At 41.2% G+C, this 21,051-nt stretch overlaps 1 protein-coding gene across 2 annotated transcripts in view; it reads left to right on the forward strand.

Moving 5' to 3' along the window:
- LOC141087923 (follistatin-related protein 4-like) overlaps window positions 1–21,051 on the forward strand; it is a 1,467,590-nt gene that overhangs the window by 283,999 nt on the left and 1,162,540 nt on the right. For both annotated transcript variants that reach the window (XM_073573783.1, XM_073573784.1), the window contains exon 3: window positions 3,720–3,753. In XM_073573783.1, the coding sequence (XP_073429884.1) occupies window positions 3,720–3,753 (34 nt within the window). The remainder of the gene's footprint in view (window positions 1–3,719; window positions 3,754–21,051) is intronic.

Here is a 21,051-nt window from a genome sequence, read left to right on the forward strand (position 1 = left end):
AATGGCCGGTTACACAGAAGCGCAATCTCTCCAATATGCTTCACCCATATTAATTGCATCATACAGGTTTAGAATTCACTTCATATTGGTTAGACTGCTGTGTCTTTGTTGTTCACATATGATTAAACATCTGCCGGCTGTATCTTCTCAGGTAATGCAGCTGGGATACTGCTGTGCTCACATTAGACAGCTGTAATAAGTGCTATACCCATATGATGCAGATCGGTTTCAGCACTGTCAGCAATGAGCATCTGTGCTGTTTGACCGCATGTGATATCTATATATCTTCCCCTTTCTGCCTCATTATCATGTTGAGAAAGACAACGCAAAGGGAAGAATATAACTTTACCCTTTCTAGAATCCTTGCTTTGTATCCCTGCCTTCAGCTGAAGGTCATTTCATGTATTGTTCTTTGCGTCTATGGATAATATGACCTATACAACATCTCATTCTCGTATAATGTGAATTGAGGCTGAGTGCAGACGGACTTTTTGGCCCTGCGGATTCTTCCGCTCAGAATGGAAGAAATCCGCAGGTCAAATGACCTGTATTTTTCCTGCGGATTTCTTCCATTTCTCCTGCGGTTTTATTGCGGTTTTTGTGCAGTTTTCCATTGCGGTTTTCCCCCTGCGGATTTGGTAACAGGGGAGATGGAAAACCGCACAAAAGAAGTATCATGCTGCGGATTTTGTACCGCGGGAAAAATCTGCAGCGTCTGCACAGCAGTTTTTTTTTTCCATTCATTTTAAGGCTACTGTACATCACAATGCAGATATGCAACATTTCTGCGCGGTAAAATCCGCTGCAAATCTGCATCGTGTGCACACAGCCTCACAGTGTTTTTATTTAGCATTGAAATGGTTAACTATGTGCTATAAATATGTAGAGAAATGTAGAAGCTTAGTTCAAATCATGTCTAATATTTCCAACCATCTTGTTTGGGTCTGACACCTTTAACCCTTTCAAGACCTTTGATGCATAGGTTACAAGTCATGTTTAATTATGAAAAATTGCTCTATGTGGACTGTGGATAAATAATATCAAATTTCATCCATTATCTGAAATATAAAATACGACATTTATTACTCTTGTTAAAAATGATTAGGATCAGTTCTGTGCTTTACTAATTTGTCTGATCTCTACAGTCCCTGCGCTAATATACTGTCATTATTGGAGTAGCTTAAGAAGGACCAAAAGAAAAAACTGTACATAAGTCAAAGCCATGATGCCTCTGTAACTATAGGAATCCAAAATCAAATCATGGATGGAAGTGGTGAGCTCTGATAGGTTGAGATACACTGCTCAAAAAAATAAAGGGAACACTTAAACAACAGAATATAACTCCAAGTAAATCAAACTTCTGTGAAATCAAACTGTCCACTTAGGAAGCAACATTGACTCCATGAGGGTGGTTTGAGGGCCCGACGTCCACAGATGGGAGTTGTGCTCACAGCCCAACACCATGCAGGACGCTTGGCATTTGCCACAGAACACCAGGATTAGCAAATTTGCCACTGGCGCCCTGTGCTCTTCACAGATGAAAGCAGGTTCACACTGAGCACATGTGACAGACGTGACAGAGTCTGGAGACGCCGTGGAGAGTGATCTGCTGCCTGCAACATCCTTCAGCATGACTGGTTTGGCAGTGGGTCAGTAATGGTGTGGGGTGGCATTTCTTTGGAGGGCTGCAAGGTGTTGGGCTATGAGCACAACCCCCATCTTTGGATGTCGGGCTCTCAGACCATCCTCATGGAATTGGTTTCTAACCATTTGTGCAGACACATGCACATTTGTGGCCTGCTGGAGGTCATTTTTCAGGGAATTAGCAGTGCTTCTCCTGTTCCTCCTTGCACAAAGGCTAAGGTAGTGGTCCTGCTTCTGGGTTGTTGCCCTCCTACAGCCCCCCTCTATGTCTCCTGGTGTACTGGCCTGTCTCATGGTAGCACTTCCAGCCTCTGGACACTACGCTGACAGGCACAGCAAACCTTTTTCCACAGCTCACATTGATGTGCTATCCTGGATGAGCTGCACTACCTGAGCCACTTGTGTGGGCTGTAGAGTCCGTCTCATGCTACCATGAGTGTGAAAGCACAACCAACATTCAAAAGTGACCAAAACATCAGCCAGAAAGCATTGGTACTGAGATGTGGTCTGTGGTCCCCACCGGCAGAACCACTCCTTTATTGAGAGTGTCTTGATAATGCCAATAATTTCCATCTGTTGTCTATTCCATTTGCACAACAGCATGTGAAATTGATTGTCAATAAGTGTTGCTTCCTAAGTGGACAGTTTGATTTCACAGAAGTTTGATTTACTTGGAGTTATATTCTGTTGTTTAAGTGTTCCCTTTATTTTTTGAGCAGTGTATATACCTATGTGATGTCAAGAATCCCGAGTCAGGTGATCAAGAGACCTAGGATACTATAACAGGGTGAAATAGGTGTCATTTAAGTGAAACCAGCAGCCTTGGACAATGCAAGTCTGTGCATTGATTTCTATTAGAGGAGGGTTCAGAGAACTATTTAAAACACCAGTAAGAAACTTTCTCTCATCATTGCCTAATTTGTCCCTGAGAAAAGGCGACTAGTCTATGAAACATGTAGGGAAGCACTTATTTAAGTATCATTCATAGGCTCCCAATGAAATGGTATATAGTGCATCTAGTGATGTCTGCAGACCACAACTAAAGTGCAGAATATTTTGTACTGTAGTGGTTTGATCAGTATATAGATAAGATATTGCTCATTATCAAAGTCCCACTTAGTGAATTTAATAATAAGCAATTTGCCAATATTGTCTATTTGTACCCTACCACCTACTAGGGACAACATTTCCATGAATGTCTTGCACAAATCATTCCTATTGAACTATGTTTAAAACAGAACCCATATATTGCGCTACCATCACTTAAGACATTCTATTTTACCATAAAAATAGAGCAATAAATGAATGGAATAAACCTTACATGAGTGAATGGGCTTTTAACCATGTATGTGGACCTTAATCACACCATGAAGTGCTGTCATACTAGTAAGGTTATTGATCTTCTCCCATAACTGTCAAAACTGTAAAATTAAAGTCACTCATACACTGATGGAATTCTGCTGCTAATTAACCATACTCCGGCTCACAAAATAAAGGCTTTATATTGGCGAGTAACACTTAGGCGTCCTTACATTTAGAACGATAGTTCAAGCTTGATGGACACAATTACTTCTTGCTGACGGCAACTCTGACAAATCCTACAACTTTGACAGTGAGATCTTACAATTAGTTGTCAAAATAATGTGTCTGGGTCTGAAAGGAAAATATTTCAGCTGCTTTAGCAGAATAAATCATCTGCTGATCGAACGTTATGAAGGTTTAACAATAACAATGAAAACTCCATCAATAGCAGCGGACGTGAAAGTCAGATCGGTGCCGGAATCAGATATTATGTGACCCTGCCACCGAAAATATTGTGCATCTGTTAACTTGCCATTATTGTATAGCATTAGTGCATTTTGTCTGTGATTTGGTACGGGTTTTGATTCTCTTCCCTTGCATGGTTTATTATATATTTCTGCTTCCAAGTTCCCGCTAAAACGGCACTGTTCTACAGTATGAATGTATGTCAGTTTATATCCATCATATATTCAATATTGACATTCATAAAGACCTGGCCATTGACAAGCACATATCTGAATTTCTTTTTTTTATGTTTCTTTTTACCCATCCAGGCACACAGGCACTTTCAAATGACGCGGAGACAAGGTAGGCAATGTTGCATTCAATGTCCTACAAAAAATTGTTATGCTCTTTAGAAAATGCTGTCTGATCTTCCAAAATTGGCTTTAGAGTACATGTCAGCATTGCATCTGAAAGGCTGAAGAGTGAGACATGTCTTGCTTGCTGCTTTTATAGATAAATCTGGTAAAAATCAAGACTTTTTACTGTATCTTATTTTCCATAAATGTCTGCTTTCACTGATTAGTGTTCATGCAGCTTGTAAACATTTCTGAGATTCCAAGTGTATTCTAGAAATCCATTTCTACTGAAAAGGATGTGGTGTTGTTAATCCTGTTGAGCTTACAATATGCAAAGTAATGATACACACTAGATATGCTCCTCAACATTGAAATTGTGACACTAACAAGAAAAAGTCATTGAGTTATAAAAATCACAGGATTGGTTGACATGCTACTATGGGGCAAAATATGAACAAATGGTATAAAGTATAAATGCAATACAGTATGTAAAAGAACATGCAAGTTGATGTATCAATGAGTTTATAAATGGATACTAAGGAATGTTCAACCATGCTGAATGCATTTGAGCAGTCAAATCATGAAGATCCACAGTGGACAGCTTCCTGTGAATTTGCTGATCATTAATGTCCCAAATGGGCTTGATGGATGATAAGTCTTGAAATGCTGCTATTGCACATTTGGTCCATGCATGAGCAACATGTGACCTTGCACTGTTATGTTGAAAAACGGCTGCTGGGACAGTATGGAGAAATGGCCGTAACACAAGTTCTACTACGAAATCAATATGTCTGCAATGAAGACTTAGGGAGTTCCACTATTGTACATGATGCCACTTCACCATAATCTAGGGAGTATGACTGATGTGATATTCCCCCATGAATGCCTCTTCATAATGTTACTGTCATGGTTTACTGAGACGTCAGGTTAGGTGGTGTAAGAGTTAACATGGAAAGCCTCTCTGTGAATCCAGGGAGGGTTCTTATAGCCTCATGGTAGAGATGTCCCCTATCGTTTATACTCTTAGCTGAGTGAGCCTGACCCTGCTTTGTCTGTGCTTCATGCCAATCGTTGTTTGTCTGCTTGGTGCTTGACCCGGTCCTGTCACGGTTAACGTCTCTTGTCTGCTGATTGTGTACCACACTGCCTGTCCTGTGTATGACCCTTGGCTACGTTCTTGACCTTCCTTTGAATATCCCTCCTGTACTTCGCCGCCCGCCCTGTGTATGACCTTATTGCATGCCTGACTACTGTTATTTTCTCTGAGCCGCTTTGATACCAGTATTACTCTAGACGCTGCTGGAGCTTGGCTGTAGTCTCGCCCAGTTCTCTGACGCGCGGTCACGTGATCGCAGGTCCTGCGGGCATCGGGCGCTTCACTATCGCTCCACCCTCCCCGCAGGTCCTGGAGCTAGTCTAGCCATACCCACGCCATGCTCCTGACTCTCACTGCGGTGGGTAAGAATCCTGCACATACTTGTAGCTGGTGTCTTTGCCTCCTGGGGGGCAGCGCTATCTGCCCTTGACAGTTACCTATTTGGTCTTTAGGCCAATCTCTGGCTCTCATTGTGTCCGAGACAAAATTGGGAATAGTTCCTGAAGAGAATAGATGGGGATTGGATTCCAGGTTCCAGTTCCCATCTGGAGATCATATGAGCAACACCGTTTAGAGACTGCCACATGGTAACATCATACTGGTCTTACTCCCAAGTCTATGATGTGGGGTGGCATAATTCATGTTAACCAGAACCCTCTAGTCTTCATTCAAGGTATTTTAGCAGCTCAGCGTTACATAGATTTGGTGGTGGAACCAGTGGAATAGTAATTTGTCTAAAGTGTCTCAGGAGTCATTCTTTAACACAACAATACCTTTGAGCAGCATATGTTGTCTAATTATGGCAAAACGGCTTGCAATGTTTCCAGACCTGTCTCCCATTGAGAACATATTGGACGTCATTGGTCGGTAATTGCAAATGGAGCTCCCAACAGCCGATCTTCATGATTTAGTGCACAATTGCTCTCAGCATAGCAGAACATTCCTCAGGCAATCACTAATAAGCACATTGATATGCAAATTGTCTCTTCAGAGAGGTAAAGTACTCCGATTTTCTTCATTAGAAGCTTGTAAGTTTTGGCCTGGGAACAGTATTATGGACAATGACAATTGTTAACTTCATGGTCTCATAAAAGTTTCTTTACAATATCACTGCAATTATGTTGAAGTTTTTTGAAGATTTTCTTAGTGTTATTTTTCTTTTTTTTACATTTCCTTGTAATACCACTCCTAGCCACTGCCTGTGGGACAGAGTAAATGAACCACTAGACGTTTATTTTGTAAAACACATATTTACATTCCTGATAATTGCCATTGATTTGTCAAGAAATTTCGTAAAATTATTTGAAAAATTCTATACTGTTAAGTGTGAGAACTTGTTTTCCTTGTAATTTTCTTTAGTAAAAGAAATCTAACATCCTGCAGTTTTGACACTAGCCCCAGAGGTCTCAGTAAGATGACACTTCCTGCTTTGCAAAGATTACTTTTCAGCAGTTTTCTCGTTATCAATACAGAAACAATTTAGAGAAGCTAAAATTTGAAAGCAGCAGAATTGCTCAAATTTGGATGTGAAATTTGATTCACGTCACATTTTTGGGTGTTAACTGAATTTGCCCTAATTGCCATCAAAAAAGTTAATAATTATTATCTGAGGTTTCCTGACACCAAAGCACATTAAATATATGAGTCACAAAGGGGTTAAATACCAATAAAATGTAATTCTCACGCTCTACCGCTCCTCTACTAGCTCCAGCGCAGATCTCCTCTTGACACTCCACTCGCTTTCATTTCTATCATGTGGTGACGTCATTATATCATAACATGCATAGTCCCATGCTAGTATCAGTGATTTTTGGGAAATGGTAAACTCGATTAGATTAGAATGAATTCATCCTTAACAGGATTACAATAAAAACTATTAAGTTATTATAAGGCTGGTGACAGATACCTTTAGCATAGAAAAAAAGACCTAAAATGTAACATTTATTAAATATACATTAAAAGAATGATTAACATCCAATAGCAAACATACATAACAAGGGCACTAATACAAACAAGGAGTTACTATCGACATCCCCTAGCCTGTTCCCTCTCCTATTACCTGCCTACCAGCGGAGGCCTGCACCCTAGGGGGATAGGAGAGTGGTGCCTCCGCTCCTCGGCGGCTGTCCATATTCACCCTAGATCAAGGTTCCCCAACTCCAGTCCTCAAGGCCCACCAACAGATCAAGTTTTCAGGATTTCCTTAGTATTGCTTAGGTGATAATTGCTTCACCTTTGCAATACAAAGGAAATCCTGAAAACGTGATCTGTTGGTGGGCCTTGAGGACTGGAGTTGGGGAATCCTGCCCTAGATGACCCTAGCTATATAGAAGGACATATAAAGCTCAGATCCATGCACAAAAACCCAAACCCACAAACTTTCCCTGGACACACTATTAGAATTAGTTTGGTAATAATGTGTCCAAGGGAATAAAGGTATGTCAGAAAGATAGATATACATTAATATACCTCTCTGGGGCAAAAAAGAGTTGCAGGGAATGGCAGATAATAATATAATAATGATAGGTATTATACTCAATGATGTCAGGACCCTGTAATGTGTCAACAGCTAATAAACCCTGTATATATCCTTCTCTGTTGCCTGCCTACCAGTGGAGGCTGTCATCCTACAAGACACGATAATGGTGACCCCACTCCTCGGCAGATGCCCCTATAAAATCCCTGCAAGGCCCTATAGCAGACCCTGGGGCAAAATCAGCAAAACCACATGATGTGTAGCCATACGTAAATAAACAGAGAAGGCTGTTCCAGAACGACTCAGAATTCAAACAATAGGGATCATATTGGGTAGGGTGTGATGATAAGCAACATAAAGTGAATAAAAATGATTAATAGAGACAAGTAACCACATTCTCAAAATGCTCCATGGACCCAATGAAATAGTTTTTTTTAACAAATGATAGCAGTCTGCATATACAGTCTGATGCACCTGCTCACATCTCTTGTCCACTGTTAACCAAAACAAATCCCCTACAGGACACTGCTTATTTATACTCTGCAGTCCGATAAATAGCAGTAAGGGATAAGGGATGGTTTTGAGGTGGGTTGCACTTGGTTTGATGACCAAATCAGATGCCACTCTGGTGACAGATACCACACGGTCACGGTCTGCTGACCTTTTCCACCACCCTGCGCGGTGCACAATGACCCCTGCAGCAATTAATGACCTGCTGCAAAATGCATCTCTGAATGCTGCTCAGTTTTCACAGCTCTTTATAGTAATTCCGAAAAGCTAGTCCTCCGTATTGATGCATAGACAGTAAAATAAATAGGATATATACAATTTGGAAGTATAAAGGTATGAGATAAAGATGTTTATGTAAATGGTTTTATTTTGAGACAAAATACTGTGTGCGTGATGTTTCCCCTGTTTATTGCTGATAATTTGCTGCTTCAGTACATCTGTCACTATCATTGTATTTTTTGTGATTGAAGGTAAGCCTATGAATATGGCATGAGTACCAATTTACATGTGAATCTACCAGAAGATACTAATAGTATCATGTTAATAGTGTAGCTACAGTTATACAAATCTGTAACATCCCTCAAAATTGAATTAAAAAGTCAAACAGATATAATACAGTGTGTCCGTAAAGTCATGATGCACTATTGACCAGTCACTGGAAAGCAAAAAAAAAGATAGAAATGTGAAATCTGCTCCAAATAAAAGAGAAACTCTCCCAATTTCATACCTATTCAGTGCAGTTCGATGAGGGCTCCATTTGTTGTCCTACACACATCCAAACGATAGTGAAGTTCTAGTCACACAGTGGTAAGGAGACGTCTGGTGTAACAGAGTGAATGACGTCTGTGATTCTCTGTTGTAAGTGATTAATGTCGATGATACGTTCAATGTACACATGTTGCTTCACATAACCCCAAAAGTAAAAGTCTAAGGGCATCAGATCCAGGGATCGTGGTGTACTTGTATACTTTCCTGTGACTGGTCAAAAGTGCACCATGACTTTACGGACACACTGTATTTATTTTACTAAAATCATTAACAATTTCATTATATTTTACTAGTATTTGTAATTTTGCTACTTTATCCATGTTGTATTTATTTTTTGACAACGCTTTTTAATTAGTTCTAGGATTGCTAAGGGGAGATAACCTCTTAAATTTAATTATATAAAAATTATCAAAATGATAATGTTAATAAGAACATAATGATCCCAACTCTGGAAAATATTTGTAAAAATGTTTTGGTAGCTCTGGCCCTTATCTGGAAAAAAACTCCAAATCCTTACTCATAATACAATCAATTCTACATTTTGTTTCATACACAATGTATCATTCTTTTCCAATTGAAATAATAAAAATAAAAACTTTCTGATGTTGAGTTGAGATTAGCTACCAAGTGACTGCCAACTATTAGCTCTGTAGAGAAAGAAATTGAAGGAGTTATCCACTACTCATACAACACCTTTGCCATCCGTATATTGGCCCCCAATAAAATAATAACACTTATATTTACCCCTGGTGATGGTACCATTCCAACAAAGTCGGCATTGTCTCTCCTAGGGTTTGCATGACATTGTTAAATCTCACGATCAGTGTCGAATCCACTCTCCCTGTCTTTGGACGAATCAAATACATCTGAAGGATGTGAGAGCTGTTGCAATGTATGTGATAAGTCCAAAGGTGGGGAAAGTGAAGCTGCCACTGATTGGCCATAGGAATCATGTGGCATAGCAATGTCATGCAAGCCCTGGGAGAGACAGTGCCAATGCAGTCAGAATGACGCTAGCACCAGAGGTGAGCATAAGTGTAATTACTTAACTGGGGACAAACATATGGATTGAAAAAGTGTTGTCCGACTAGGGGACAACCCCTTTGACATATGACAACATGGTAAAAAAAACTTCCATGGAGAAAACACCAAACTTTAGGTGCTATAATGTAGAAACTATAGTGTAATAATAAACATATGAAAAAAATTACATTGTATGATTAACAATTACATAAAGCACTGCATTACTTATTTGTTCATGTTAATTGAGATTTCCTTTAAGCAAAATTCTCCAAAGGGTCTTCCAAACCAAGTGCTGCCGATAACCTATTGGGTCCTGCCCAGGATTTAGTAGTGGTCAGAGGATGGGCTCTGTGACTTATTCAGTAATAGAAAATAATATATGTGTTGAAGGAAGGACCGGGCTACTACGGCTGCTGAAGCTTCGTGTCCGGAACTGCTGGGGCCAAACCTCCTGTTCCTTGGGGGAAACAAGATTGCAGCTGGAGCGAGCCAGTAATTAGGGTGAAGGGGCGTGGCCCGCCAGTGTGAGGTAAAATGGGTTGCATGGCAACTGAAGCGGTCTTCCTGCCAGAATGCAGATGAGGTACAGACCACAACCGCTGTGAGGAGAGCGACAGGCTGCAGCTTGTAGAGAAAGGGCAGCATAGTGAGGGACTCACCGAAACCGGCAGGTATGTATGGGAGCATGGAAACGATGGAACATCACAGTACAAACGTCCTGGTGTTGGCTGATATCTAGAGAGGCACACGCCAGGTAAAGCATTGCAGTGGAGCCCTTCAGGTCACGACCGCTGCTCAAGGAGATACAAGCCGAGAGGAATCTTGTGGGGAGCTCATCTCTCTTACTCCACAGATATATGGACCAGCAGCTCAGTGGGCAAAACCGGAGACAGCCCGCTGCCACCAGAAGAAGGACCGCTGGCATTCTGCGACCCACTGGGCCTTCAGAGAGTGACAGGCTACGGAGTCACAAAAAAGTGAAACTGTTAACAAGAGACTGTTAGTTAACCAACTTTTATTCACTTTTACCTTTGCACTCTTCATTTACCCTGCTACCTTCCTGTGTGGACTTTTCCCACTATTAAATAATTAAATATAGTTGACACCTGCTCTGCAGCATTTGTGTTACTGCATCCCAGTAACTGCTTATTACATATGAATGAGTAAATAAATACATACTGATTTTCAGAAACTTTTCATAAGTTAATAATCTACATTCGAAGTATATACTAATCTTAGAAATTTTATTTATAATATGCATTAAAAATGTAAGCGCCAATAATAATAATAATAATAATAATAATAATAATAACGATAACAATAATAATATATGTTTGAGAACCTGTAGGTTACTAGTCTTTAGAATCTTTATGCATTTGCTATTATTTTGGGTTCTCATGGAATGCAGTAAACCAGTACATGTTTTTGAAATACATTATTAATTTGCAAGATCTATTTATAAAATTCAGAACATAACTCTACAGATGAAACTTGGAGTACATCTTTAAGTTTGGAGGAGCAGAATATCATTATACCAACAAAAAAGGAGACATTTTCATTTGACATTCTTGCTTACTCCACATTGCATGCTTTTCATAAATTTTATAAATTTGGTATGGTTTCCAATACAAACTTTGATGCAACGTTAAATATTTTACTATATATGGTTCTTTTACATAGTTTTGCCTGTAGAATAGAAATAACACTACAGCACATTTATTTCAGCTGCAGACATTTTTGAAGCACAAATGAAAGCCAATGAATATCAATGAAATACAAAAGTCATCCGTCAGTAATTTACCATTTCAAGTGGTGATCAAATACGACTATATTTCTGGTTAAAGAATAGAGAAATTAAAAAGGGGAAACAAATTCAGGGTCATTAAGAAAGAACATACAATGTACACCAATCAGCAGTGAAATAAAAATAATGTATCTAATATTTTTAAAATTGCGCTTGTGCCATCTTGGTGTAAAATACAACTTGATGGTTTCGAACTACCCAAGATCTGTGAAGACATCATGTTGTATTATGCACCAAGATGTTAGCAGCAGAATCTTTAAGTCCTATAAGTTGTGGGGTTGGACCTCCATGGATCACATTTGATTTTCCAGCTCATCCTACAGATACTTGAGACCATTGAGAACTGGGAAATCTGGAAGCCAAGTCAACACCTTGAATTCTTTGTCACTTTGTCAAACCATTCATCAACAACTTTTGCTGCATGGCAGTCGGCAATATCTTTCTAAGATATCTCACTGCCACAAGGAAATACATTTCCCTTTAAGGGATGTACTTGGTCTGTAACAATGTTTAGCTAGGTTACAATGTTTGCCAGCAGAACATTATTAAATATATATTGCTTCCCATGTCTTACCTTTTTCCAATGGTGCATCCTGGTGCCACCACTTCCACAAGAAAGCAACACTCATGTACCCAGGTATCTACAAGGTAGTACAAAAAAGCTGTCATTTTTAGACCAGGCCTTTTTTTTGTTGTTTCTTGGTATTGTTGTAGTGTGCAAATCTCATTTAAGCCACTTTTGGCAGTGAACAGTGATTAACATTGATACTATGATGATGGCTTTATGTCATCAGAAAAAGTAAGCTGTATTTCACTGTATGTTCATTTTTATCAATGGCAGCATTTAGAGTTGAGCGACTTTGGTTGGATCGAGTTTCATGAAACAAAATTTGTTTCAGATGAAACTGGTCCGACTAGGGCAAAAAAAAGTCATAGTTTTGTCCGAAACCCGACCCCAATGCAAGTCAATGGGAAATAAAAGTCGGCATTGAGCGGATGACATTCATCCACTCAATGCCGACTTTTAATCCCCATTGACTTGCATTGGGGTCGGGTTTCGGACGAAACTCCAACTTTTTTTGCCCTAGTCGGACCAGTTTCATCTGAAACAAATTTTGTTTCATGAAACCCGATCCGACCAAAGTCGCTCAACTCTAGCAGCAATAACTTTCAGCAATTTCTGGCTTAAAAAGGTTTTCTGTTGCATTTGACCAGATGAGACAGCCTTATTTACCCACAAACTTTGGCTGCTCATGTACCTGTTGCCGATTCACTGACAGTAAAAAAACCACAGTATTAGTCTGAGTAAGGACAAAATTCTGCATACACAGAACACCACATCTGCAATTTTGGAGGTGTTTTGACTATTTGGTGTATTTAACAAAAAAATGAACACAGCACTCATCATACAATTTTGACTCCATACACAAAGCAATATTTTGACCCTTATGTTCTTTATTAATCTTTATCAAGGTCATAATGTCTCTTTTTTATGTTTGGAGGAATAAACTGTCTTCCAGTTTTTTTGCAACCAATGCTGCTCTTAGATTGCTTGAGGTAAATGAATTCCAGTTTCATTTCTTTATATTTTGTCACACCTACCATTGATTGTGCTGTAGATAGTTTTCTCTTCCTTGTTAGGCTGTGTGCACACGCTGCGGAATCTGCTGCGGATTGATCCGTGCGGATTTTCAAAATCCGCAGATAAATCCACAGGTCAAAAGACCTGCGGTTTATCTGCGGATTATCCTGCGGTTTTGCTCTGCGGTTTTACCATCTCCACAATGGAGGAGATGGTAAACCGCTGCGGAATCCGCAGAAAGAATTGACATGTCAATTCTTTCTGCGGTTTACAAACCGCAGAAAATCCGTGCGGAAAATTCCGCAGCAACTGCACTGCGGATTCCATTTCCCATAGGGAATAATGGTATTGTACACCGCAGCAGAAATTGCTGTGGATCCGCAGGACCAAAACCGCTGCAGAACTGCAGCAGAATCCGCAGCATGTGCACACACTCTTAGGGATGAATGGACCCGCGGAAGTTAAGGTACCAGACTTGTGCCTGAACTTGAAACAGAGCCTAAACCCATTGAAAACAATTGGTACCCGAACCTATCGCTCTCTCTTTTCCCCAGGGCTCCAAAAATTGCAACAGACTTCCGAGAGAAGTCTGTGTTCGGCATTTAGAACCAAACACCAACTTTCAAGTTTGGGTTTGTTCATCTCTATTCCTCGTACATTTTGTCTATCTTGTCTATCTTGTCAAATATTCCCAGATCGTTATTTTTTTCCAATTTTCTTGGTTCTTACACATCAACGTCAATAAATAATTGTCCTATTGCTAACTAATAATTCCTTTGCCCCGACAGTAAAGCATTATAATCATCCAACGCAGCCAAATTTAAAGGAAACTGTTCCAGCAAAGTTCAAAATGGCAAAAGTTAATTTTGCATGTACGTTGGTGATTGGCTTTTCAGTCCTCCTAAAGAATTTTTGTATATGCAAGCATTGATTCCTATGTTGGTTTTGACATCCATTGATCTTGATGTAATATTCATCTCCACTTACCACTAACTATCCCATTCCAAAGTGTCCATTATTATTCTACGTACTTAGATTCTATCTTCTTTGTGTGTTCTGCCTTCTTCCACATATGACGCTGTGTGGATTCCAGCATACGGCTTAACCTTTCATCCACTCCCAGAAACAAGACTGTATGGGTGCTTAAGTCTATTATTTATTGATATGGACAATGATGAGAGATGATAACAGATGGATAATTCAGTAGATTGTTGTACAAAATGTGGATGATTCAGGTAAAAACTACAAAAGACAGATAATACAGCAAGTCAGTACTTGTAGACAGTATACAATACACGAATGCTGGCAGGTAATAGCAATGCAGGGTATTATCACAACAGTAGCAATGATACAGGATGCTGTTATCATGCATTATAGAAGAGCTGAGCAATATAACATACACAGCAGCAAAGGGGAAAGAAATATCTAACACAACTAGTGGCTGTCAGCTTTATACTCACTGAACAGAGGATGCATAACTAGAGAATGCTTACAACAAACATGCAGTGAAATAACATCATAGGAGCTGAGCATGCATTGCAAACATCATGGGGGGCTGCATTATGGCTTCTAACACAGATGCATAACTCATAATTGCATTATTCTTACCGGAATCCGCTTGTTATAGCAATGGTTTTGCAAAGAGCTGAGCTAAACACATGTGGGCTGCTCAGGAGACAGAGAAGGGAAACTTATGACATCTACTGGCGATAGCTGGAACAGCACTTAAAAATATCTAGCTGCACAAAATGGGCAGAACATGGTGTTTGTGGTTTTACATATTATGGCTGCCTCCTATGATCATGAAGGAAACCTTGGACTTCTATCTTTTATCTTGCTAATTTTGCTGATAAACAGATAGCTCTATCATTACAACTCCATAATTTTAATGGATGCACTATACCACTAAATTGCATCTATTATAGGTTATCTTGTTATTCAGTGATGCTTTTAGTTAGTAATTTCTTGTTCTCTTTCAAAAAATGCAATGCTAATGAACAATTGCTTTCTTGATTGTTTGACATATTCCTGAACAAATCTGAAGAGGAGATTCTCGAATCATCAGAGTAAATGTTGACTTATAGAAGTTAGATTATGAGTAGTGTTGAGCGATACCATCCGATACCCTAAAATATCGGATTGGATGGTATCGGCCCGATATGAAAAAAGTATCGGGTATCGGACTTCCGATACCGGAAGTCCCATTCAAGTCTATGGGACTTCCGGTATCGGAATAAGAAAAACCCTTTTCTGTCCTTGTACAGCCTCTCGGGGGTGTGTACGGACCTTCCGGGGGTCTGTGCCGGCCTGCCGGGGGTCTGTGCCGACTGCCCGGGGGTCTGTGCAGGCTGCGGGGGTATGTGCAGGCATCGTCCTATGGGACTATAAGTCCCATAGGGCGATGCCTGCTACCATGACGGTGATTGACACATTAGCCAATGATGGGACAGTAGTAGTCCCATCATCCGGCTAATGTGTTGAATGTAAAAAAAAAAAAAAACTACATACATACTACATGCTACATACATACTACATACATGCTACATACATGCAACATACATACATGCTACATGCTACATGCTACATACATACTACATATATACTACATGCATGCAACATACATACATACAACATATATACTACATGCATGCAACATGCATACTACATATATACCACATATATATTACATGCATGCAACATACATACATACTACATATATACCACATGCATGCAACATGCATACTACATATATACCACATATATACTACATGCTTGCAACATACATATATACTACATATATACTACATATGTAGTATATATATGTAGTATGCATGTTGCATGCATGTGGTATATATGTAGTATGTATGCATGTTGCATGCATGTAGTATATATGTAGTATGCATGTTGCATGCATGTAGTATATATGTTGTATGTATGTATGTTGCATGCATGTAGTATATATTTATTATGTATGTAGCATGTATGTAGTATGTATGTAGTATGTAAGTAGCATGTAGTATGTATGTAGTATGCATTTTTTTTTTTTACATTCAACACATTAGCCGGATGATGGGACTGCTACTGTCCCATCATTGGCTAATGTGTCAATCACTGTCATGGTAGCAGGCATCGCCCGATGGGACTTGTAGTCCCATCGGACGATGCCTGCACAGACCCCCGCAGCCTGCACAGACCCCCGGACAGTCGGCACAGACCACCGGCAGGCCGGCACAGCCCCCCGGCTGGCCGGTACAGACTCCCGGGCAGGCCGGTACAGACCCCCGGGCAGTCGGCACAGACCCCCCGGTAGGCCCGAACTGACGGCGCATCATGATGTCATTTCGGCAGCCAATCAGAGCCACAACAGTGGCTCATTGCATTATGGGAACTTCCAATTCCGATATCCGATATTGAAAAAATATCGGTACTCGGTATCGGAATTCAGATGCAGCGAATATCGGCCGATACCCGATATTTGCAGTATCGGAATGCTCAACACTAATTATGAGATATTTATTTATGGCAATGTTAACCATAAAGCAGAACAAAAAGGGTGCATAGAATGATTAGGTTCAATACTAATGTGAGAAAGTTTTCTATTAAAGTACACTCAAAGCGATGTTTGCAATCTGTAACGATAAAGAAGCATTTTTTTTCCAAATCTTAGGATGTATTTAATCAAAACAACTGGAAAATATTTTTAGAAGCTTTAGAGCAATTGATTGCAAGCTTTAGGAGAGAAAGGAAGCACCACTTGCATTGGGAAATTTTCTGATGATGAGATTTAAATGGGTATTATAAAGATCTTAATTTTCTTTAATTAGACAGCATGAAAATAAGCAAGTTTACAATTGACTTGCTTTCTCTATCTGTTCTCATTCTCCTGCAATGAATGCATTTACATTTTTAGAGAACAACTCATGTCCTTGGAACTGGGTCTCCAGACCATGGCCAACTGTGTGCTGTAGTTACATTCCTGGAGAATGTATCCAGCCCATTGAATTCTATACAGCAGTTAGCTGCTTATGTCCCTCCTTTCCCTTTCATCTGAAATGGTGCAGATTTAATTCACAAGCCAATAATTTTCACAACAGGTCTGCTAATCTTGACTCTCTGCTTTCCCCGAAGCTCTGTGCTTGTTCAAATGTCATTTTATCAATATGTGTAAATATAGTGAGACCAGTGCATACACTCCAGAACAAACCACTGATTGGTGAATGTGTTAGGCTGCTTTCACATATCAGTTTTTTGGCGTCAGTCACAATCTGTCAGATCGACAGATCGACGATCCATCGCAGATTGTGAACAACTAATGCGACGTATCCATTTTTTCGTCGGATCCGTAGAAAAAATGGATCCGTCGCATCCATTTTTTCATCCATTTCTTCCGTTTTTTGACGGATCCGTTTTTAAAAATGCCCCCAGACAGATAGATAGATAACAAGAAAAAACTGGAACAGCACCAAAGCAATACCTTATTGAAGTGCATGCTTCCCCAATGAGTGTTCAATTGGCATAGCAGGATAAGTAGCAAAAAACAGGGAAACAGCACATGAAGTAAAAAAGTGAACTTTATTGCCTAATGGTGTGGCAACGTTTCGGATGTGTAATCCTTTTTCAAGCTTGAAACGTTCACATCCGAAACGTTCACATCCGAAACGTTGACACGCCATTGGGCATTAAAGTTCACTTTTTTTTTACTTCATGTGCTGTTTCCCTGTTTTTTGCAACTTAGACAGACAGATTGATAGATATGGGATAGATAGAATACATAGATATATCCATAGGTATATCTATACACATCTATGGATATATCTATGGATATAGATATCCAAAACATTGCCACGGCATTGGGCATTAAAGTTCACTATTTTTTTTACTTTATGTGCTGTTTCCCTGTTTTTTTGATACTTATCCTGCTATGCCAATTGAACACTGGTTGGGGAAGCGTGCACTTCAATAAGGTATTGCTTTGGTGCTGTTCCAGTTTTTTCTTGTTAGATTCTGGATATTCATAGATATATCCATAGATACAGTATATCTATCTTTTCATATACCTATGGATAGATATAGATAGATAGATAAATAATAGCAAGGCCGATGTTTATTAATGAACAATATTTTTTTTAATTAAAAAAAATGAAAAAAAAAATGGCGTGGGCTCCCGCGCCATTTTTTTGTGCAAGAGGGGGAAAGCTGATGGCCGGGGTTCAATATTTGTAGACTGGGAAGGGAGTAATACCCATGGCCCCTTCCCAGGCTATGAATATCAGCCCGCAGCTGTCTGCATAGCCTTTACTGGCTATTAAAATAGGGGGACCCCCAAAGAAATGACATGGGGTCCCCCTATATTTTATAGCCAGAAAGGCTATGCAGACAGCTGCGGGCTAATATTCATAGCCTAGGAAGGGGCCATGGATATTGGCCCCCCTGACTACAAATACCAGCCCGCAGCCACCCCAGAAATGGTGCATCTCTAAGATGTGCCATTTCTGGCACTTTGCCCCCCTCTTCCCACTGCCATGTAGTGGTGGCATATGGGGTAACAAGGGGTTAATGTCACCTTGCTATTGTAAGGTGACATTAAGCCCGGTTAATAATGGAGAGGCGTCAATAAGACGCCTATCCATTATTAATCTTATATTAATAAAGGGTTAAAAAAACACACACATAAGAATAAAGTATTTTAATTAAATAAAACACGACACATTTTTTCATAATTTTTATTACACGCCTATCCATTCAAAGCCCTCGATCACCTGCAAAAAAATAAAAAAAGCCCCAACAATATACTCCCTGTCCAACGTAATCCCATTAATAACAATTGTCCCACAATGATCTCTCATATAGAGCTGTCACATCAGCAGATGTGACCTCTCTATTGGCCTCCTATGACACACTGACCGGAGATAACCCTCCAGCAATGTGTTATTGCAGATAAGCTTCTCGCTTTACGGCACTACAGTGTGACAAAATTCTCACGCTGTAGTGCCGCAAAGTGACAGGTGAACTCAGGTGACCTGTCGGTGGTGGAGTGATACAATGCAGAGGATTATCTCCATCATTGTATCACCGGAGCCCCTGGAGAGCGGTGGCATCAGCTGATGTGACAGCTCTTCACGGGAGATCATCGTGTGACAATCATATTAATTGGATTACGTCGGACACAGGGAGTATAGTGTTTGTTTATTATTTTAATTTTTTTTCAGGTGACCAAGGGCTTCGGGGATTAGCAGAATATGGTGAGTATGAACTATATATGTGTGTATGTTTTTTTTTACATTCAACACATTAGCCGGATGATGGGACTACTAGTGTCCCATCATTGGCTAATGTGTTAATCATTGTCACTGTAGCAGGCATAGCCCGATGGGACTTGTACTCCCATCAGACGATGCCTGCCTACAAACACATGCAGGTTTCCACACAGCCCCACACAGACCCCCGCACAGACCCGCATATGGAGCGCCCAGCGGGGCCGGGGGTTACTCGGCACCGGGCCTTTCAGGCTCTTTGAATGGGAAGTGTGTCACGGTGGTGATGGTGACCCGGTCCGCGGCCCTGGGGGTCCAATGTCAATGATGGAAGTTCAGATGAAGGGGGGAGATGGTAGGATAGTTGTAGGGGAAAAGGGGATTCGTGACGCCACCTGTGGTATTCGGCAATGCAGGTGTTAAGCCGACGCTGCTCTGCAGATCCTCTGGGACGGTGTTAGGGCAATGGGGATGGTAAAGCTCTCCACAGGCAGAGCTGTGTCCCAGGGCAGATGAGCCGGTGACGGTGTTGGTGTTGTTTGCAGTGTGAGGCAGGAGAGATGTAATAAGACAAAGGACACAGTTGGGGGCAGTTTCTGGGTTTTTACTCACGCTTCTTGTTACACAATAACCCACTTGGTACTGTGTCCTCCGGGTGAGGGGTCCAGCCAACTCCCAGGTAAATTGGGTACACCTTTCAAGACTCCTCTTTGTGTTATCCTTTCTAGGCCGTCTCTCTGCGCTGTATTCTCCTCTCACTCCTGCCCTGCGCCTTCGCACTCAGTGTCCCCAAGCCGGCAGCCACGGATCTCAATGAGCGACGTGGGTCAGGCCTCGGAATCCTCTACAGCCACCTTTGCCAGGAATGTATATGGTTGTGGCTGAGGCACTTAAAGTTACCTCGGCCTCCAGATTTCTAGCTGAGCCTTGTAGTACTCCACTAGTCTGAGGGGCTGGCTTCCTCACTGCGGCCTGGTCCTCCCTTTCAGGATGCAGGTCCCACGGTTGGCTTAATGCACGATTCGTGCCCCTAGGGCCCCTTCTCTTCTTTTAGGCGCTTCATTCTAGATTGTTCTCTCACTGACTCGGACTCTCACTCTGTCAGTCCTGCTCCTCCGCTGTCCTGTCATCGACTGACTACTTTCTGGAAAGATCTATTTACCTCAGAGCTAACTCCTCCCACCAACTGTCACCTTTCTCAATCTGATTGGATGCCCAACTATCATTCCACTACTAAGCTCCTCCCACTCTACCTACCATTCCCACCTGCCTCCCAACACCCTTTCCTGGCCAGTCTGGTGTGTATTGGGTGCAAGTGATAGGAGTCCTGTGTGGTGTCCCCTCCTTACCTGAGTGTGGGATACCACATCTCTGGATGAGGTCCAGTACCTCTGTGGTGACTGGACCCTCAGTGGCTCCACATATACCCCTTGCACAAACCCCTGCACAGCCCCAAGCAGAACCCCGCACAGACCCACATAGGCCCCCACACAGTCCTGCACAGACCCACATAGACCCCTGCACAGACCCGCACAGACCCGCATACCCCTGCACAGCCCCACACAGACCCCCACACAGCACCGCACAGCCCCGCATACCCCTGCACAGACCCCCGCACAGCCCCACACAGACCTGCATACCCCTGCACAGACCCTCGCACAGGCCCGCCACACACGCACACACACATAGCCCGCACACACCATCACCCATAGGCTTCCATTGTAGCAAAAATCGGCTGTCCAATTTTACAACGTAGACAAAAAACGTTCCTATGTCTGTTGTCTTCGGCAGA

The sequence above is a fragment of the Dendrobates tinctorius genome, unplaced genomic scaffold (assembly GCF_039654945.1).
Source record: "Dendrobates tinctorius isolate UK_male_01 unplaced genomic scaffold, ASM3965494v1 ptg000036l, whole genome shotgun sequence".
Lineage (NCBI taxonomy): Eukaryota > Metazoa > Chordata > Amphibia > Anura > Dendrobatidae > Dendrobates > Dendrobates tinctorius.